Here is a 22,043-nt window from a genome sequence, read left to right on the forward strand (position 1 = left end):
ACGTGTTCTGTATCAAACTGGTGCACGAGCCTAAACATGCTCTTTATGAAAGGACCACGTGCATGTATAAACACTTCCTCGTGCATATTCATTTGATGGAGGGCCACGCAAACTGGAGGATTGTGCGAAAAGTAGGGGGAGTTATTACACATGCAGCTGATTCCTTTGTTCCGCTCAATTTACTAACGTTATTAGACACAACTGCTATGTGCACTCACTAAAAACATTGTTCAGCTTTTATATGGAGACATCTTAAAGTTTTTTATTGACTTTACTGCTGGTTCCTAGCAGTCGGACGTTCTTGCTGGATGAGTAAGGCATGCTGGGTTAGCTTTTACTTGGTGGTGAGCTTTCTGCCTGGACTAAATAAGCTCCTGCAATATGTGCGAGTCCATGTTGTTCTTTTACAAACTCTGCTTTCTTTGCTGCAGAATGTTTCGCTGGGAAAGAACTTCATTTATTAACACTGCAGTCGCTTTATTAGTAAATTTACTAATCATTACAAGTAAATCGTTTTCTGTTTTGTCTCGTGTAGGTCACAGGTCTGCTCCTCTCAAGTGAGGCGTTGGCACAGGGCTTTGCACAATTTGCGTGATAAGCAGCAGTCGTAATAAATGGAACATTAAATTTAGGTGCATTGTGGAAGACGTCTGGCCCAGAAAGTGTAGCTCCGTATAGAGAAGGAAACAATGGTATAAACTCATTAAAGCGTGTCTAAGTAATTTTACTTTCATGTTGTTTTCTTCCAAGTAAAACTGAAAAGCCTGCATAACCACAACAGCAACACATGACTACCAAGCATAAGCACTGAATACCATATTTATAAAGCAGTATACAAGTGTTTATGGACACCCATTGTCCATTTTATCAGCATTTAAGAGCATTTTGTTGCTCTACAATTACAGACTGTTGTCCATCTATTTCTCTGTATATTTTGTTAGCCTGTTTTCAAAGGTCATAACCCCCCACAGGACCAGCACGGAATAGGTATTATTTGGGTTGTGGATCATTCCACTGTAGTGACACTTACATGGTGTTGGTGTGAAATTGCCAATCAGTATGTATATCATCAAAAATCCTGCATTTAACTAAGAGTGGAAATACTTTTGGTAAAATATTACCACAAAAAATATAATTGTGCAACAAATATTAACAGAAACTGTATTTTTACACTTGAACTCATTGAAAATCGAATGAATTAGGACTGATAAATGTTCTTAACAGGGCTGCATAAATAAGAATAATGCTTCATGAATGGGTCATATATTGAGCAAATATCAGTCGCTATAGTTTATTGACCTTTATGTCAGTCAGCGAGTCTACATGCCCTCAATAATCCAATCATAATCAGATTTCTGCATTCATCTGATTTATTCAAGTGGTCATGTAAACAGCACACTATGAATTCTTAGATCAGAGTTAGGCCTAGCTCAGCAATCAGATTTCTCAGTGCTGTAAACGCTCACTGTCATTTCTTTCGGGTTTCTCAGTCTGCGCATGTGCGAAAACAGACTGCGGAGCCAGAAATACATGAGTAGTGTTGCTGCAAGATGCAATGAAACACATTTAGAGCAACACTGAAACCAAATACATGATTGGGAACTAGATTCTTCATGAAAATGAAGGATTCAAATATTCTTCATCTTCCCAATAATGAATGTTTGTAGTTTCAAGCCACAGCATGAAGTCTGACTTTGACATTACATTCTTCCTCTGTAAGTTTATTGGCTGGTTGCAAAACGGATAATTATTGTCTGACTCATGCAGACCTGGAGTTTCCCCATTATCTGATTACTCAAGAGCATGTAAATGCATTAATCAGATGACAAAACCTGAATTTCTGCAGTTAACGGAGTATTAAGTGCATGTAAACACAAACAGCCTGTTCTGTCTCACAAATGCTGGTGTAAGCTTTAGAACTCTTGCTTTACAAATACACTATTCAATGCTTATGCAGTTCCTATAAAGGTGGCCTGCAGCTAAAATTACCACCACAGAAATCTTATTTTTTTACTGTGAGAATTATGTTTGATGCAAACCTTTTGACCAGCTGCACCTGGAGTCCCATCTTTCCCATCTCTTCCTGGTGGTCCCTGTTGAAAAGCAAGAGTTCACTGCATGGTAGCTATGACAGGTGTTTATCTTACATTTGCTGAACACAGTTTACAGACATAAATGCTGGAACTGCATACATACAGGTTGCCCTGGATATCCAGGAGGGCCAGCAGGTCCACTGCTTCCCTTTTCACCCTGTAATAGAGAAAATATCTTTAATGCTGGAAATAGTCAGAGGATAAAGGCCTTTACACACAGAGCATGATTTATTTGTGTGATTTATTCAGATGATAGTAAATGAATTTGCACTGATGGTACAGTATATTGGCAAAAGTGTTCGCTCGTCTGCCTTCACACGCATATGAACATGAGTGACATCCCATTCTTAATCCATAGGGTTTAATATTATGTTGGCCCATCCTTTGCAGCTATAACAGCTTCAACTCTTCTGGGAAGGCTTTCCACAAGGTTTAGGAATGTGTTTATGGGAATTTTTGACCATTATCCCAGAAGTGCATTTGTGAGGTCAGACACTGATGTTGGACGAGAAGGCCTGGCTCACAGTCTCCGCTCTAATTCATCCCAAAGGTGTTCTGTCGGGTTGAGGTCAGGACTCTGTGCAGGCCAGTCATGTTCTTCCACACCAAACTTGCTCATCCATGTCTTTATGGACCTTGCTTTGTGCACTGGTGCACAGTCATGTTGGAACAGGAAGGGGCCGTCCCCAAACTGTTCCCACAAAGTTGGGAGCATGAGATTGTCCAAAATCTCTTGGTGCTGAAGCATTAAGTGTTCCTTTCACTGGAACTAAGGGGCTGAGGCCAAATCCTGAAAAACAACCCCACACCATAATCCCCCCTTCACCGAACTTTACACTTGGCACAATGCAGTCAGACAAGTATCGTTCTCCTGGCAACCACCAAACCCAGACTTGCCCATCGGATTGCCCAACAGAGAAGTATGATTTGTCCCTCCAGAGAACACGTCTCCACTGCTCTAGAGTCCAGTGGTGGCGCTTTACACCACTGCATTCGACGCTTTGCATTGCGCTTGGTGATGTAAGGCTTAGATGTGGCTGCTCGGCCATGGAAACCCATTCCTTGAAGCTCTCTACGCTGTTCTTGAGCTGATCTGAAGGTCACATGAAGTTTGGAGGTCTGTAGCAATTGACTCTGCAGAAAGTTGGCGACCTCTGCGCACTATGCACCTCAGCATCCGCTGACCCTACTCTGTCATTTTACGTGGCCAACCATTTCATGGCTGAGTTGCTGTCGTTCCCAATCGCTTCCACTTTGTTATAATACCACTGACAGTTGACTGTGGAATATTTAGTAGTGAGGAAATTTCATGACTGGACTTGCTGCACAGGTGGCGTCCGATCTCGGTACCACACTGGAATTCACTGAGCTCATGAGAGCGACCTATTCTTTCACTAATGCTTGTAGAAGCAGTCTGCAGGCCTAGGGGCTTGGTTTTATACACTTGTGGCCATGCAAGTGATCGGAAAACCTGAATTCAGTGATTTGGATGGATGAGTGAATACTTTTGGCAACATAGTGTATATTGCATACCAAACATGTTTTTCTTCCAGTGAAAATGTATTAGAAAACATTTTTATCCACCCATTGTTTGATTTTTGTGAACTTTTGCTTTCGACATGAACTCTCTGACCAATCACAGTTGTCTCTGGTATTGGGATGATGACACCAAACATGATGGAACAGCTGTGTTCCAGCAAATAGAACCTTTTCCACAAACACTTAAAGTCTTAGAATCTACAAAAGCAGAGGGAAGCGTTGAAGCTCTTCATGCTATTTTCAGCTTTCCAAAATTGACAGTAGCCTGGTGTCATTTGATCTTATTTGCACTTCAACACATTCAGCCTGATTGTTTTGTTCTTTGTCTTGTGTGGAGCTACATCTCCAAAATAAGCTCAAACTGAGTGGAGATCTGAGCTGTGAGTGAAAGAGTTAAAAACATTTAGCTCCTGAATGAGGTGGTGAAACTCTCTGTTCTACTTTTGCTTTTCCTAAATGGAAAGCATCCTGAACAGTGTCGCAGTCTTCCCGATTCATGAGAAGCAAAAGACCATTTGATAGATACTCTGCTCAGATTTTCTGCAGTGTACAAAAGTTTACAACATTGCAAAAATGGTGTCCTGTGAGAGAATTTTACTTAGTAAGATTACTTAAAACAAGTTAGAAATGTCTAGAAATAAACTAGGAAATCTTACAACCAGTGCACAACCATCTGAAAATGGGAAATCTGAGATATTTCAACTCTCTTGTCATTGTCTTGATATTTCAACTTACGTCACTCACTTATCATTGACAAGTTGACATTGACATTTCACTTGACAAGATACCATTTATTGCAGTGACCCCCCCCCCCCCCCCCACCCCAATAACCCCCCGCAGTGTCTGTTACTTTTTTTCATGTCCATTCAATGTGGGGATGGCCTTAATTGAGGTCTTTTGTCTGCTGAATGCTTCCTCTGAATAATATAGACCTAACTAGATTTATAATATGCCTTAGAATGTGCATATTGTCTCACCCTGCCTACTTGATGTCAGTGCTACCAATATTTATTTGTCACCAGTTCCCATAATTACTCTGAATCTACACTGCCGTGGGCATCAACCAGTCTGGGAGGTTCAAAACAAGCACAGGCTCCATTAAAAAACTTTAAAAGTGGTTCTCATGCAATGTCACAAAGCAGCTGACTGTGCTTGGAGGGAAGAGCTGACCCCCGAGCTCTGTTTACATGACAATTTGACCACTGTAGATTGATGAGGGAAAGGAACTCATCAAGAAGCCAGAAAGCAGAGCCAGTTGTACTGCGTTGGAATCCTGGCCACAGATGGCTGTGGTCCCAGTGATGAGCTATGGTCCCCTTATTCCTAGTGAACGTTACACAACTGTGAAAGCCTCAGACTCAAACTGTGTGATGTTCATTGCCTATGATCTGTTGTTTCTCAGCGTAGCGGAGCGCGCTGTACAGAAGTGTTCATAGAGGAGATTCTTTCATCTTGACAGATTTGTTACAGAGTGAGAAACTCCCACTGTCTCACAGAAACAAATGTAAGAAGTTTCTATCACGAGCCAAACTGGAGTTGGAGAAACGCTCTGTGGGTCTTTCTGAACTGATTTGTGCAGAAAAAAAAGAACAAAAATATCTGTTTTTGATCATTTCCAAGCAAGGCATTGTGCTCTTTCCATAGCCCAGTAACCTCCACTCTGCTTCTGGGTCCCTACAGAACATGAGTGGCTGATACCTTCAGAGAGGAGATTGATACGGTGAGCATTCACTCATATGACCTGACCTGACTGCAGTGCAGGTTAGCAGCAGGTCTCATCAGTATTAACTAATTTCTCCATGGTTGTTAGAACCTCCCTTTGCTAATTTCTTCATGGTTGTTAGAACCTCCTTTCACTAAATTCTCCATGGTTGTTAGAGCCTCCCTTCGCTAATTTCTCCATGTTTGTTAGAACCTCCCTCGCTAATTTTTTCATGGTTGTTAGGACCTCCCTTCACTAATTTCTCCATGGTTGTTAGAACCTCCCTCGCTAATTTTTTCATGGTTGTTAGAACCTCCCTTTGCTGATTTCTCCATGGTTGTTAGAACCTCCCTTCACTAATTTCTCCATGGTTGTTAGAACCTCCCTTCACTGATTTCTCCATGGTTGTTAGACCCTCCCTTCGCTAAATTCTCTGTGGTTGTTAGAACCTCCCTCGCTAATTTCTCCATGGTTGTTAGACCTCCCTTCACTGATTTCTCCATGGTTGTTAGACCCTCCCTTCGCTAAATTTTCTGTGGTTGTTAGAACCTCCCTCGCTAATTTCTTCATGGTTGTTAGAACCTCCCTCGCTAATTTCTCCATGGTTGTTAGAACCTCCCTTCACTGATTTCTCCATGGTTGTTAGACCCTCCCTTCGCTAAATTCTCTGTGGTTGTTAGAACCTCCCTCGCTAATTTCTTCATGGTTGTTAGAACCTCCCTCGCTAATTTCTCCATGGTTGTTAGACCTCCCTTCACTGATTTCTCCATGGTTGTTAGACCCTCCCTTCGTTAAATTCTCTGTGGTTGTTAGAACCTCCCTTCGCTAAATGGTTGTTAGATTCTCGTTTTGCTAATTTCTTCATGTTCACTGGAGCCTCATTTTGATATTTTTGGTGTGTTGATCAGAGTCTCATTCAGCAATGTCTTTGTTAGAGCCTCATTTTTCTCACCACCCAATGAGTTTTACTACTTTCTCCAGAAATTTACAATAGATCACAGGAATTCACTTAAATCCTCAAATTCCCAACAGTGGTTCAGCCTCACGGTTTATACCTTTTGTCCATCTTTGCCTGGCATCCCTGCTCCCCCTTGAGAGCCAGCCGCCCCCTGTGAGGAAAAACAAGTAACTGAACATGAGCGCCTATGAAATTGGCAGTCATTTAGGAATTGAAATGGCTGCAGTGCAGTCCTGGATGGTTTTATAAGGTTTCATAGATTCTGTAATAATATGAATTTCTATTTTGGCAGTCGGGCAATGTTCATGTTTTCAGAGCAATTCTAATTACATAACACAATCCTTCATAGAATTAGCACGTCACATTAGTTTAGCCGGCTCATAGCGAGGCGCTGCCTTAGGAACATCTACCAATTTATCATGAAACATATTTTCCTCATATTGTAGTAGTGAGCTTAAATTATTGTGTTTGGATTCAAGCTCTGCTAACAACCAGGCCACTTAGAGGCTTATTTGAACGTCCAAGGCCCGAAATTACTTCATGCATGGACGCGAATGCGAATGATGGCACTCGGCCAATGCACTGCAAACGCTTGGTCCTTATGTTGCTGTGGAGGTTAAAACACTCAGTACTGAAAGGGGAAATAAGGTATAAATCAGAGAGGGATCTACTGCTATTCCAGCAGCCTCATCAGCTAAACGTGGACGGTAGAGGACAATGAGCTGCTTTACCTCTTCTCTTGGATTGGAAATGTGATAGCATGTGGAAATGCCTGAGACTCAACTGCTCATCTGCTGTGGCCATTGAGAAGCATGCTGGCGGTACAAGACCGCTTGGTCAGGCTTGGCCTTCATTATAGCGCCCCTTGCTGTAATGCTCAGAATGCAGCTTGCACTTACGTCGCATTGTGAAATGCGCCTTTGACACATTTTTGAACGTAACTACGCGACAAACCCCATCTGTGTAGCTTGAAGCGTCTGCGTTCACATCCATGCGTGAGGTGTGTTTGGGCCTAAGAGTGAAAATATTTCAGCAACAGAATTAGACTTACTGAACTAACTTGCATCCAGATGTTTACAAAGTGTGGGATACCCATGGAAGATATATTTTATATATATTACATATATAGATGTTTTATTTTTCTCCTTCTCTGTTTTGGACAGGATTATTTTAAAATTTTGTCATTTTTTCAAAATATTGATTTTGCATCTTGAAATAATGATTTGTTTTCTCAATGTTGACTCAGTTTCTTGAGATGATTATTTATTATCCCAATATAATTACCTATTAATAGCTCATGATTTTGACAGCCAAAGTCTGAGGGCATAAGTCATTAGTTCAAGAAAATAAGTCATTATTTAGTATCAGGATATTAAGTGTTTGATACAATTAGTACGTAAGTAGTAATATACTAAGTCTGTATTTTGAGAAAAGTCATTATTCCAAGATGGTAAGTCATTCTGTTGAGATACTAAGTCAATATTTTGGAAAAAAAAAACATTTCAAGATTCAGATTTGACATACTGTTACAACAGAGAAGATTTTTTGGTGGGAGTGGGCTTCAGTAGGTACCACTGAGATGACTAGCTTGAATTATCTCAGGCATCTACTGCACAAATCATATACAGTATAGACACATGTCTGTATGTATAGGGTGAGAATGTGCTTTAAGGCCAACAGTACCTTTTCACCTGGTTGACCTGGCTGCCCAGGTAACCCTGAGACTCCTCTTTCACCCTGAAGACAGAAGAAGACCATCAAGGCATACATACACACATACAGTACTGTTTAAAAGTTTTACACAAACAGTACAGAATCATTTATCTGAACAGCAAGTGTTGTTACACTATATAACATTACAATACTGAAGCAGTTGAAGACGAGAGGGAGCACATGTTTTCGTGAAATAACATCACGGCTGTGATTTGGTCATCGTGGATCATCACAGCCGTGATGTTATTGGTGATAACACACGACCTCGAGGGTTCTATTGCTTTAATACAACAGTTAAATAAACAAAGTAAGAAATTAATAAACTGGGCCGTGAACGCGGCCGTTTAATATGTTTTAATGTTCAGCTCCTTCACCCAAATTATAGTTCCTTAACGAGCAGCTTGTTGCTACGTCAGAGTAACAAGCTCCGCCCACACGCTGCACAGCCGGCAATTCGTTCTCCAGCTCCATAAACTAAATTCCCAAACTGTCATCACTACTGAGCAGCTTTTCTGTTTTTTATTGCAGTTTTATGGCTCAGTCTGATTTGGTCAGACTCTGAAGATCAGACGACACGTTTGGCGAATGGTATTGGGTTCATTTCTGGCTGATTCCAGGTTGTTTAGCTGTTCTTCTGTCAGAACAGTTAGAACGCTTCTCAACCAATCAGGTTGCATGGCCAGAACTGACTGTTTTATAAATGTAAATAAATATCAACATTAAACAGTAATAAATGTTTTTGTCTTTAAGACAAAGTCTTATTTCATATTTATTGGGCTGGTTAGAAGAGCACAGTTTAATGCCTGATTTCTCTTGGAGGCCTCAAGCTGCCAAGTGGGTTTGTTAAATTTAATCAGCAGCGCCTGATTTCATTTAATAAAGTATTGATTATTCAAACCAGGTATTGGATCATAACTACCAATAAAACTGGGGTTCACTGAAGAGAGATTTGAAAATGGTTAAACAAAAACATTGACGTACAGCCAATGTTTTGTTGATTTTCTAAGTGAAAATAAGTTTATACATCCTGCAAAGTGAACAAACTTACATTTGTAATTTTGCTGCAAACTTTAGTGCATAATTTGTATTTTGCTGCTGGTGGAACAGAACATTGTATCTCCAAAATGGAAACTTGACAAGCAAAGGAAAAAACCTGCTGTTTTATGTAAGTCAGTGGAACCAGACGTTTCAGTCATTTTGGCCATTTCTTTTGGTCCATTCACCATGAAATTTACACACAATATAAAGAGCAACAGGCATTTTGAAATCATGTCAAAAACTGAAAAAAAATACCCTGTTCTTCAGTGGTCAGGACCCCCGTAGACCCTCACAGAGCAGGTTCTATTTGGGTGGTGGATCATTCTCAGCACTGCAGTAACACTGATGTGGTGGTGGTATGTTAGTGTGTGTTGCGCTGGTCTGAGTGGATCAGACACAGCAGTGCTGCTGGATTTTTTAAACACCTCAGTGTCGCTGCTGGACTGAGAATAGTCCACCAAAAATAGCCAGCCAACAGCGTCCTGTGTGCAGTATCCTGTGACCACTGATGAAGGACTAGAGGATGACCAACACAAACTGTGCTGCAGCAGATGAGCTGTCATCTCTGACTTTACATCTACAAGGTGGACCAATAAGGTAGGAGTGTCTAATAGAGTGGACAGTGAGTGGACACAGTGTTTAAAAACTCCAGCAGCACTGCTGTGTCTGATCCACTCACACCAGCACAACGCACATTAACACACCACCACCATGACAGTGTTACTGTAGTGCTGAGAATGATCCACCACCCAAATAGTACCTGCTCTGTGAGGGTCCATGGGGGTCCTGACCACTAAAGAACAGATGGGGCTAACAAAGTATCAGAGAAACAGATGGACTACAGTCTGTAACTGTAGAACTACAAAGTGCAGCTATAGAGTAAGTGAAGCTGATAAAATGGACAATGAGTGTAGAAACAAGGAGGTGTGTGTATACATACACATATATATATATATATATATATATATATATATATATATATATATATATATATATATATATATATATATATATATATATATATTCTTAGATTCCCAATACATTTGCACAGTACAGTATTTAATGATGAATGAATTGAATTATGAATATTATGAATAAATGGTGACTTACAGGCTCTCCAGAACTTCCTTTTTCCCCCTTAAACCCATCTGCTCCACGAGGACCCTGCACAGAGGACAGATTCATCCTGTAAGATCTAATAAATACAAATAAACTTACTAGGAACTCATTACATTATTGGGAGTTACTTTCATACCTCTATCCCAGGAGGACCTTGAAGGCCGGGACTTCCTCTTAGTCCAGGAATGCCCTTAAATGAATGAAGAGATCTTGTCAGTTCAAGATATGAGCAGTAGTACAGCACAGGCATGGTGGAGCAACACTATGGTACTCTCGGACAACCTCTTCCATAGTTGTTGTTTTTTGGTACGACATACAAGCTCCAAAATCCAGTCATTAATCAAACATCAGGCAACTGATTTTCCCCTCTCTCTCTGTGGGTTTTCAGATATCAAACAATTTATTTTCCTGTTCCACGGAAAAAGGGATGAAGACATTTTTCCATTGCTTTGAAAGTTAAATTATGTACTGTACTTTAATTTGCATGAGTCTGCAGAACATTCAGTGCCAAGTACGGTAATCATCATTTAGAATGTCAAGAGCACATATGAAGCCAGTTAATCAATTAGCTTTTATGTTTGCAGCAGCAACAGATACGTTCAGTATGCAGCACAGATAAAACTGATGCCCACTGAATGAACCATGTGAGTAGCTGTTGTGCAGTGATTCTTAATAATGCTTGTAGTGATGGACAGCTAGAACAATGACATTTCAGAAAGCGCAAATCACAAGCGAGAATGTTTTAGTATCTTTTTGTAGCCTGTTCCTGCTTATTATCTTCATTTGCAGACCCTCAGTCAGCTGCTTAGAGATGCCCATGGGACTGAGAGGGGCAGAGAATCTACTAAGCCCTGGAAATGTCCACATTTGACTTAGATTAATAAGGAGTTTCACAGATTTTTCAAAATTACTCCATAATTAAATGGTTAAGATGTAGAAAGTCGTTCAGAGCAGTGTGGTGTGAAATGTTCTGTTCTAAAGAAGCTTACCAAGTCAGTCAGAAGTGTTCCCAGTGGTGGTGATAGGAACCAGATGTCCAACTCTAAAAGCTCCCTCACAGAAAGTTATTACATGAAATGTTGTGAATTCACTGCCTGATAGTCTGAGTCTTGCAGCAGTTTTTGGCCTAAAATATTATTTACAACACATGTAGGTCTTTGTAAGACAAATAGTCCCCAAAGAAAATGTAATTTTTCAGATTTATCACTATTTTCCCATCATCAACATTCTATATAAAACTCAAAAGACACGTGTAGGTTCATGGATGCTTTTGGACAGTAAATCAAATGGCTATATTTGTGTTGTACTCATGGTAACCCCTGGTTCCTATCACCACCACTGTAAACAAATCTGAGTTGATAAGTTTCCTTATAATTTCACATCAAACAACTCTGAATCCCTTGTGTGGTGTTGTGTTTGTTACTCTATGGTCTGTTGGACCCATCACATTGTTGGTTTTCTAAATCAATACAGCCATAACAATTTCCCTGAAAATACAAGATGTTTAGAATATCACAAGTGTCCAGTGTAGGGTTCTCCTTTAGCAGCTGTAGCCAGTCAGCAGCCTGTCCATGTGAAGGACACAGCACCTCCACACTTTTACTCCCCACGGGTTCAGCCCAACACCACATGTGTAATATAAGTGTGTGGGTGGTGAACAGAGTGAAGACCCTGAAAACGGGTTATTTTATATGTTCTTCACAGAAAATGAGCAAAGACCAAGAATCTGAGGTTTAAATAATAATAAATCACATTATTTTGTCTTTTAGTAAACATTGAAAATGGGTCCCACAGACCTGAACACCACACTAGGGTTAATGCCTAGCCAGTCAAGTATATTGTAAAACAAAACAAAACAAGCTAGTGGATCAACTTTCTTTACTGAATTTAAAAGAGTGAGCAAATGAACAGTAATTGTGCTTTTGAATATGTAGAAATGTCATATTTAAGTTCCTTGCAAAGGTTAAACTGACTTCTTTTCATGTCCAGTCAACAAAACATCTAATTAACCCCTTAAAATTCACAACTTATTACATACTAAGCCTTATTAATGAGTAATTACAGGGACAAACCTGGTGGAGCTGTTCTTAGATTATAGACATAACACGACTTTGGGCCCGCTGGCTGGCCCTGGCCATGTAAGGGGCTAAACTAACTTCTTCACGACCAGCTTTGGCCGATAAACTCATGCTCCAAAATGGAATTCAGGAACAAAAATGAGATGCTAACAGAGAAACATGGCATTGTCGAAAACATTATTGCAGAGATAAAAGGTCACATGAAGACTGGGAATGATTATTGGAGGATTTCTCTGGAACATGTAGCGCATGATCAGCATATGACCCCCCTCAAACGCCTACGTTTAACATCTGTGCGGTCTTTTATTCAGGGGGAGGTCTACACTCATCGCATTGTTTTGAGACATAAACCAAATGTAAAACTTGCTCTGACATTTGTGAATGCGGTACAGTCATGCTCGGTTTATGATAGGCAAGTGAGAGGCTTGATTCTGTGTACAACTGCCAACATTCAAAGGGCACCAAAACTAGCACAGAGTTATCTTTGTATTTAGACAGACGGCCTTTACAGTAGCTTGACCTTTGATACTACGGTCAAATGTGAAAAGCACCAAATAACTTTTTTTTTCCATTTTCATCTGTGATGTTAGTAATATAACTACTTATTGTACTGGAATAGTGGATACTGTGTTGTTTTTGCCCATACACCAATCAGGAACCACATCATGACCACCTCCTTGTTTCTATACTCATTGTCCATTTTATCAGCTCCACTTACTCTATAGCTGCACTTTGTAGTTCTACAGTTACCCCCTTTTACCCTGTTCTTCAGTGGTCAGGACCCCCATGGACCCTCACAGAGCAGGTACTATTTGGACAGTGAGTGGACACAGCGTTTAATAACTCCAGCAGCAGTGCTGTTCTGATCCACTCATACCAGCACAACACACACTAACACACCACCACCTCGTCAGTGTTACTGCAGTGCTGGGAATGATCCACCACCCAAGTAGTATTTTTATTTTTTACTTTAACTTCCTTCTAATGCAAGTAGATTATTTTATCTGTAATCTCCGCAGGATTATCTCCTGAAAAAAAGAAATAGCTAGTAATAATGGTTATTTTGACTGCTGATTAGGTGATTGAAGGGTCGTCTCTAACTTGTGCAAAGTACTGCAGATTATGTTTTCTTAAAGCTGCTTAAAGACTCGTCCCAATCTTAGCTGTTAATTCACAAACAGCTAGAAAATATTGCATCCGCGTGTTTCCACATCGCACATGTTTACGAAAGTGTTCTGTTCTTTTGTGGGTTGTTTTGCTTTGCACACTTCTTCAGTCAAGCTTTGCTTTTGCTTAAGAAAACTGCAATGGCAGCCAAAATGGCAAACCTTCAAACGCCTCCAGAACCCTTTGCAGCTCCTTCATGCTTTATCTGCTTTCACTCTCTTGAGGACCATCTATAGCACTTTTATGGAAACAATGACTTTGCATCCTACTGCCACTTTTAAGAGCTTTCCCAGCTACACTCAGTTGATCCCCAGATCTGCAGAACAGCTTTCTCTCGCATTACAACTAAATTTCACATGACAGTAATAAAAAGCTGTAATTATTATTTCCAGCATAGTGGCTAACACTATGGCCAGTATATCAGATCCTATGTCAGTTATGATTATGATAATGTTGATCACTCCCAGTTTACATCACCTGATTCTGTACACAGAGACTAGAGTACAGCATTATGCATGACTCAAGAAGAAAAAAAAATGGAAATATTTCACTTTAATCATCTAAAAAGACTAAGATATGTCAGCTCACCTTCATGTCTTTTAGAAAATGCTGATATGGCGTCGGCTGGTGCGTGATCAGTGGTGTTTTGTATATGTTGAGAGATGTTGGGTTGTTTCCGTGAGGTCAGTGATGTCAGTGATGTCATGTTTGATTACATTTTTACTTAACATTTTTAACTCCGTGGAACCACCGGTGGTTCCAAACCGCACTTCGTCATACTCTTCATAACTTTCATATTTCATAAGCTACATTCAGAAGCTGGGCGTCGTATGAGGCTGTAACTGTCTTCTTTCCAGTCAAATAGATGGTGATGTCATTTTAAACCCTTATAATAAAAGAAGCTGAACTCTGTTTTTTTACTGATAGTCGACCCATTTTTCCCCAAATCTGGGCTATAAACTATAAACAGATGGCGTCTCTTCAGTGATCTACTCTATAAAAGTGATTTTTATAAAATAGTACAAAGAGCATCTGAGATTGTTTGCAGTAAATTTTAAGCATTGAGCAATATGTGTGATCATAAAACACATGTTCTGTTAATTTGAGGGAAACTTTTACAAAAAAAGTTAAATATTTACATTTATTTCATGCAGTTACTGAATAAATTGCCTCATGATTTGAGCATGTAGATTCAGATGGAAACACTGAAATAAACCCACATTATTACACAGTTACACTGTCAGATTCCATTTTGTCACTCTTTGTTTTCTTAATACTTTTAGACACAGACATTGTGTTGTGGTTGATAATTAACACCTTATTATGTTCGATACGTGTATCAAAGATGGATTGTTTTAATTTGAACTTCTATGCATTTTAAAACAAGTTCAACGGGGATCCTGTAGATTAGATTTTATTCTGCTTGCTATAAAAATAAAAGTTCATCAGTGATGTTTTTTCATTACCTTGCAGTATTTCATTTAAGTTTTATTAAAGATCTGTGCAATAGTTCACAAAATTAAATTAAATTAAAACAAATGAATCTTAATAGTAAGCAATAAAAAAGAGGTAATTATGATACGTTAGTAATACAAATAGTTGTAATATTCAATTATATATATACATTTTGAAAATTGAATGAATCGGACATCTCCATGATTAAATCAGCAGTGTATACATTTGTGTGCAAAAGTCGAGGTTCTGCTGGCCACATTTATTATTTTGTTGATATTTGAATTGAAAAGTAAACACAGCCTACATATACACATATATATATATATATATATATATATATATATATATATATATATATATATATATATATAATTGTTGTCAGAAGAAAACCTCAAAAGGCAAAAACACACTTTTTTTAGGTTTTCTTCCAACAACAGTGATATATTTGATTAACTATAATTTAAAAAAATAATAAAACAGTAATTGTGTCATATGCAAACATTGAGTACTAACTCAGTATCTCCTCCTTTGGCTGACATCACAGTTTGCAAATGCTCTTTAGTAGCCAGCTAGGAGTCTTTCTACCCCTGTGTTAGGAATTTTCACCCTCTCTTCCTTGCAGAACTGCAGCTTGTTTAGGACCTCACAACAGATTTCCAATGATCAAGTCAGCGGACTGTGAGGGTCATTCCAAAAGTTTGAGCTTGAACTACTTCAAGATGCACATGCTGGGTTTTAAGGTATGTTTTGGATCATTCTCTTGTTGGAGAAGCCAGCCTTTTCAATTTCAGTTTCTTGACTGACATCTGGTGTTACATTGGTGATTTTTAGTAAAATCTTTTCATCCTTCTATGTCCATTTCTGAACCACTGGCTGTCATACAATCACAATAGATTCACCTCAGTTGATAAACTGTTCTTTTCATCAAATTCTACTCTTTTTTCCAAACATACCTTTGGGGCTTACATGCAAATAGTTCCATTTTTACTTCATCAATTCACGCCACTTGTTTCCAAAATACCTCTGGCTTATCTAGATGTTTTTCATTCTTTAGACGTTGACTTTTGTGATGAGGTCACAGGTAAGGTTTCCTTCTGATGACTCTTCCATGCACCTCATGTTTGGGCATGCAACACTGATCAGTAGAATAGTGGACCATCACTCCTGGGAGTTTTGATTTGCCTTTCTGGCCATAATGCAAGCAGTTCTATCAGAGACTTTTCTTTCTCTTCCAGATCCTGACTTGCCTTCCGCAGTTCCCCTTAACTGGCCATGGTTGTTGAGTGTTAGTACAAAGTTTGAAGAGAATTTATGCACTGGAATTGTCATCAGCTGATAATGCCTAATGACAGTTCTTGATCTGTTGCCTAATCTAAGTCAATTGAGGCCTAACCAATTAATTCAGTCCTTTTTTCAGCTTTTTACGTTTTTCACATACTATATATACAACTGTATGTCTTAGCTTAGTTCACACTGCTCACCATAGGGGCCTGTCCCTAGATGGTAGCATAGGTGGGGCGTTCTGCTGACAGAGTGGTAAATATGCCCCTGTCCCAACTTCTTTGGAACGTGTTGCAGGCATCAAATTCAAAATGAGTGAATATTTGCAAAAAACAATAAAGTTTATCCATTTGAACATTAAATATCTTGTCTTTGTAGTGTAGTCAAATGAATATAGGTTGAAAATGATTTGCAAATCATCGTATTCTGTTTTTATTTATGTTTTGCACAACGTCCCAACTTCATTGGAATTGGTGTTTATACGAAGCTGAAGTTGACCTTTTCCTCCAGCAGCTTCTTATTTGAATTTTCCATTCCACCTTAAAAGGTGAAGCAGTTACTTTCTGGTGCCTGACTGCTGCCTCATTTCAGGTGGAACAACAAATTCCAACAGGAAGCTAGAGAATAACAAGTCAGCTTCAGCCTTGTGGTAATACTGCACTTGTTTTACTTGCAGAAGCTCTTAAAATCTTCTCTTGTCTTCCGAAATAAACTAAACCAAGCATAAGCACAGTGACAGACATCGGGTTTATTCAATTTACGATAGGAAGCAAATTCACTCACATGAAAAGTATGCGGCTGTGTAGAGTCCCGTCTGCAGTCAGACTCTCTATACAGTCCTTACACTTTGGATCTCAAGACTTTCTGTGTCGTAAGACTGAATCGAGTCCGAGTCACTGGTTTTGAAGTCAAAGTCAAGTCCTCTTTCTTGATTTTCTCGAGTCGTGTCTCAAGTCATCATATTCGTGACTCAAGTCAGACTCGAGTCCACATCCCTGATAAACAGCCATATACCATGGAACTCAGTGTTGTAAAGACCATTTGCTGCAGCCAAATATGTAGCAATGTGTAGTTTTCTTATTCATTATTGAGTAAAGTATTGCATTTCAGACTGAATAAAACATGACAGGCTGATTTGTTTGATCTAATGCTTTGCTTTGCTTTAAACTCAGTTTAAATGGACTCCCATCTGCTTAAAATTTACCCTGTTTAAAGTATAATTTTTAAAAAATATTCAGAGCCCTGCTGTTCAAATGTCCTTGCTATTTTCTCCACATTAGTGACTTTTTTCCTCTTTGTGAAAGTGTTCTGTAGTCTTCACTGCTTTCTTTGAACGTTGCCATCATGACATAGTTAAAGGAATAAAGGGATGTCCTGTAATTGTTTAGCCCCATACCCAGCACCGCATGTGCTCCGCTTGATTTGAGGTTTGTATTAAACTGCATAGTACTCACAGGCTTACCATCAGCACCAGCAAGACCAGGTATACCAGGTTCTCCAGTGCTTCCTTTCTCTCCCTAAAGATAACATAGAAAAAATGTAAGTATGTTGTATCTTAAGTATAGAATGTTTAAGATTTTACTTTTCGGGTTACTGATAGAAGTATAGACTATAATATAATATCATATAATATGAACTTAGGCTTTTCCAGCATGACATGATTGCCAGTCTTTACAGCTGTCCAGATTTTAATAAAATCTGTACATGAACATCTTTTTTTCCTCAGGATATTAATAATAAATAGCTTAGGGTAACTTTAGGCTAATGTGCCTTTTTCAAACTTAAATAAATCAGCCTTAAGCATCTTGGAAAGCTGATTAGCTTTTACAGTGATCACCTGCTGAAAAGCAGCATATGTTTTCAAGCATGGACATGACCTTATAAACTTCAAACACTCCGCAGAGAGTTTTCTGTGTGAATTTAATGCAGGGAAGAGTTAAGTGGTATTTCAGAATGCTGTGAGAGAGTCTACATATAAATGTCTTTAACCTTTAACAAGGTCTGCACCATTCAGTAGCATTTGCTCATGAAAGGCTTCACTTTTGAGTAAGAGGAAAATGGGGAAAGGTTCCACCTTTTGGCCTGGAGCTCCAGGTTCTCCAGGAGGACAGACGCACGGTTCTGGAGTTGGATCAATATCATCCGAAACATCAGCACACTGAAAGAATCCCAAAGAAACCTAACATTATTTCACATTCCTCAAACTGTGAGGTTCTGATGATTCATACAGTTATGTTTAAAAAGCACAACATGAAGCCACAAGGTTGCTTCTGTCTTGTGTTTCTTATGAGCCTTTATTATTCTTGCATTCACAAATGGAGCCTAGTACCACTGAAATAGTCAATAGCCCAATGCAGGATAGCAGTCAGCCTGCTGGGAACACTTAAGGGGTTTATTAAATCTTAGGCATAACAACATAAAGCGAAGAGCCTTAAATTAAGCTTTAATGAATGAAAATGAATGCAGTGAACAGTGTTAGGGTAATTACTCATTACTTCTCCTACACTGTAATGGGATTACTATACTCATTACTATATGGAAAATTAATCTCATTATTCATTACACTACTAGGGGCTGTTGGGTTTTCTCTTGGATGTCATATTTCATACAAATGTGTTTTGGTTTTGAAGAGTAACGCAGAAGTAAAATAATTATTTTAATAAACAAGTATTTTCCAAAAATGTGCACAGTAATCCCATGAAAAATGACTATTACTTCTCTCAAACTGTGCTGGGATTGCTTATTAATTCTGAGAAAAAGTAACCTCACTAATTCTATGCAACTTTTTAAACTCTTTAAAACTGTAAAGTATGAGAGAAAACTCAATAGTCCTTTCAGTACTTTGTTTAAGAAAGAAATAGCCAATTTCAGTGAATATATATACATATATATATCGTATCTCACAAAAGTGAGTACACCCCTCATACATCTGCAAATATTTTATTATATCTTCTCATGGAACGACTCTATAGAAATTAAACTTGGATATAAACAAAGTAGTCAGTGTACAGTTTGTATAGCAGTACAGATTTACTGTCCTCTGAAAAGAACTACAGTACAGTATGAGTAAAATTCGCTCATACCAACCAGCGGATATTCAACATGACACCTCATGGCAAAGAACTCTCTGAGGATGTGAGAAATAGAATAGTTGCTCTCCACAATGATGGCCTATGTTATAAGAAGACTGCTAAAACCCTGAGACTGAGCTATAGCCTGGTGGCCAAGGTCATACAGTGGTTTTCCAGGACAGGTTCCACTCGGAACAGGCCGCACCAGTGTTGACCAAAGAAGTCGAGTCCATGTGTTCAGTGTCATATCCAGAGATTGACTTCAAAAAATAGATGCATGAGAGCTGCCAGCATTGCTGCAGAGGTTGAAGAAGTGGGAGGTCAGCCTGTCAGTGCTCAGACCATATGCTGCACAATGCATCAACTCATTATGCATGGCCTTCCCAAAAGGAAGCCTCTTCTGAAGCTGACGCACAAGAAAGCCTGGAAATAGTTTGCTGAAGACAAGCAGTCCAATAACGTGGATTACTAGAATGTCCTGTGGTCTGACGAGAGCAAGATAAACTTGTTTGACTCAGATGGTGCCCAGCATGTGTGGTGGCGCCTTGGTGAGGAGTACCAAGACAAGTGTCTCTTGCCTACAGTCAAGCATGGTGGTGGTAGCATCATGGTCTGGAGCTGCATGAGTGCTTCTGGCACTGGGAAGCTGTGGTTCATTGAGGGAAACATGAATTCCACCATGTCCTGTGACATTCTGAAGCAGAGCATGAGCCCCTCCCTCCGGAAACTGTGCCGCATGGCAGTTTTCCAACTCGATACATACCTCCAAGTTTTCCAACCCAAACACACTTCCAAGACGACAACTGCCTTGCTGGAGGTAAAGGTGATTAACAGGCCAAGTACGTCTCCAGACCTAAACCCAATTGAGCACCTGTGGGGCATCCTCACGCAGAAGGAGGAGGAGTACAAGGTGTCAAACATCCACCAGCTCCATGATGTCATCAAAGAGGATTCCAGTAGCAACCTGTGCAGCTCTGGTGAATTCCATGCTCGAGAGGGTTAAGGCAGTGCTAGATAATAATGGTGGAGAAACAAAATATTGATACTTTGAGCACAATTTGGACATGTTCACTATGAGGTGGACTCACTTGTGTTGTCAGCTATTAATGACTGTGTGTTGAGTTCTTTTTAGAGGACAGTAAATCTGTACTACTATACAAGCTGCACACTGACTACTTTAAGTTATATCCAAGTTTCATTTCTATAGTGTTGTCCTATGAAAAGACATTGTATACGTGTGTGTTTGTGTGTGTGTGTGTGTGTGTGTGTGTGTGTGTGTGTGTGTGTGTGTGTGTGTGTGTGTGAAATCAATACTTCTTGTGTAGTTTGGGTAAAATATCCTTACAGTGTACATCATTTTGCTATTTTATTTATAACTGTATAAACTGTACATTTTTGTGAAGAGTTTTTGTGAAGGATGAAGGTGTTTTTTCATTTGTATTTTTATATTTTCATTTTTTTAGCATTAAGTATTTTGTTTATACAGCAATACGTAATAAACTGTAACCTTGTTTAGTCAATAACAAGGTTAAATACTTTGTTTATTCATTTCTTGTTATATCTTTTCTTGAGTGCCTTTACTGCTGTAGTACTGTGAATTTCCCCGCTGTGGGACTAATAAAGGCTTATCTTATCTATCTTAGAGACATGTGAGTGATGGAGTGAAGTAATTCTTAAGTCACTAATGTTTTGATGTGATTACAAGAATTTAAACTGTAAAGCATTACACTATCACAGGAAAAGTAATCACATTACTGCTTTACCCCCAACACTGACCACCAGAGCCCCATAAGACCTGCCACCAGATCGAGCTCACTTTAAGGGGTTAGTGTATGTTCTCTTAGCTGTTCCAACCCCAAGAAATCAATAGATATGGCAGGGCTATAACCACTGCTTTCAGAGTATTTTGGCACTCTTAAAGAACAACACTGGGAGTCTTACCTCTGCAGTTGAAAATGAGCTTAGCAGTTACTTTTGAAAGCGAGCAAAGCCAGTGGCCAAAATACATACCTCTCCATCCTACAAATGAAAGGAGCGAAATGATGACATCGGCCAAAACGCAGCAAACCAGCACAGATTCATTCAAACTTGGTGCAAATGCAATGTTTTTTCTGCCGATGTCCTTTACCAGTGACTCATTTTTTGGAGCTTGGTTAGTGAGCTTAAAGAACTAGCAAGAAGTGAGGCTGGTTAGAGAAGCAGGCAGAAAAAAAGCATTAACATGCAGATTACTGCAGTGACTCAGAAATCCAATATTTCTGCAAATATAAGAATTTTCTAGAAAGTATTGTGATATCTTTGCTTAGCACAGCCTTACATACCGAGTCACTCATACAATTGGTATCACAGTTTGGGTTATACTGGAAAAAATAATGTGACATTAATGGCTGGAATATATCAGTCTGGGCCAAAATAGGAACATCCAAGATTCTTGTACTCACAACTCCAGGTATTTCACAAGCAGTCTCTCTGTTATTCTGCTCAGGGTCACAGTAGATTCGTAGTTTCTGTAGTTCAAACTGTTGAGGGATAAATTAGGAAAATGTTTTGGTACATAAAATAAGCAATTCTGTATGTAGGCAGTTCTCTTTACATTAAGATAAGCTAAATAACACCTCTAGCTATCTAGTATTGCAGTCGAGGGTCAAGATTTACCTAAAAGTGGGGCAGAGAGGGTCAAAGCCCGGCACTTTTTGGATTTTGCTTAATTTAAAAATATTGTAGCACAAATGAAAATGTAAATTTTGGTTTCCACTCTTTGATTCTACTGTCGATGAACAGTTTCCATGAACAGTTCAGCCAAAAGTGGTAGGAGTGAGAACATTGCTA

At 39.2% G+C, this 22,043-nt stretch overlaps 1 protein-coding gene across 1 annotated transcript in view; it reads right to left on the bottom strand.

Moving 5' to 3' along the window:
- The window catches only part of col21a1 (collagen, type XXI, alpha 1), a 79,023-nt gene that overhangs the window by 37,197 nt on the left and 19,783 nt on the right, over nucleotides 1-22,043 (bottom strand). The window contains exons 8-17 of the mRNA XM_017694136.2: nucleotides 21,656-21,733; nucleotides 21,225-21,233; nucleotides 18,218-18,301; nucleotides 17,598-17,660; nucleotides 10,299-10,352; nucleotides 10,154-10,207; nucleotides 7,976-8,029; nucleotides 6,390-6,443; nucleotides 2,197-2,250; nucleotides 2,040-2,093 (exon numbers count right to left, since the gene is read on the bottom strand). Coding sequence (XP_017549625.1) covers nucleotides 2,040-2,093; nucleotides 2,197-2,250; nucleotides 6,390-6,443; nucleotides 7,976-8,029; nucleotides 10,154-10,207; nucleotides 10,299-10,352; nucleotides 17,598-17,660; nucleotides 18,218-18,301; nucleotides 21,225-21,233; nucleotides 21,656-21,733 — 558 coding nt within the window. The remainder of the gene's footprint in view (nucleotides 1-2,039; nucleotides 2,094-2,196; nucleotides 2,251-6,389; nucleotides 6,444-7,975; nucleotides 8,030-10,153; nucleotides 10,208-10,298; nucleotides 10,353-17,597; nucleotides 17,661-18,217; nucleotides 18,302-21,224; nucleotides 21,234-21,655; nucleotides 21,734-22,043) is intronic.

The sequence above is a fragment of the Pygocentrus nattereri genome, chromosome 5, assembly GCF_015220715.1.
Source record: "Pygocentrus nattereri isolate fPygNat1 chromosome 5, fPygNat1.pri, whole genome shotgun sequence".
NCBI lineage: Eukaryota > Metazoa > Chordata > Actinopteri > Characiformes > Serrasalmidae > Pygocentrus > Pygocentrus nattereri.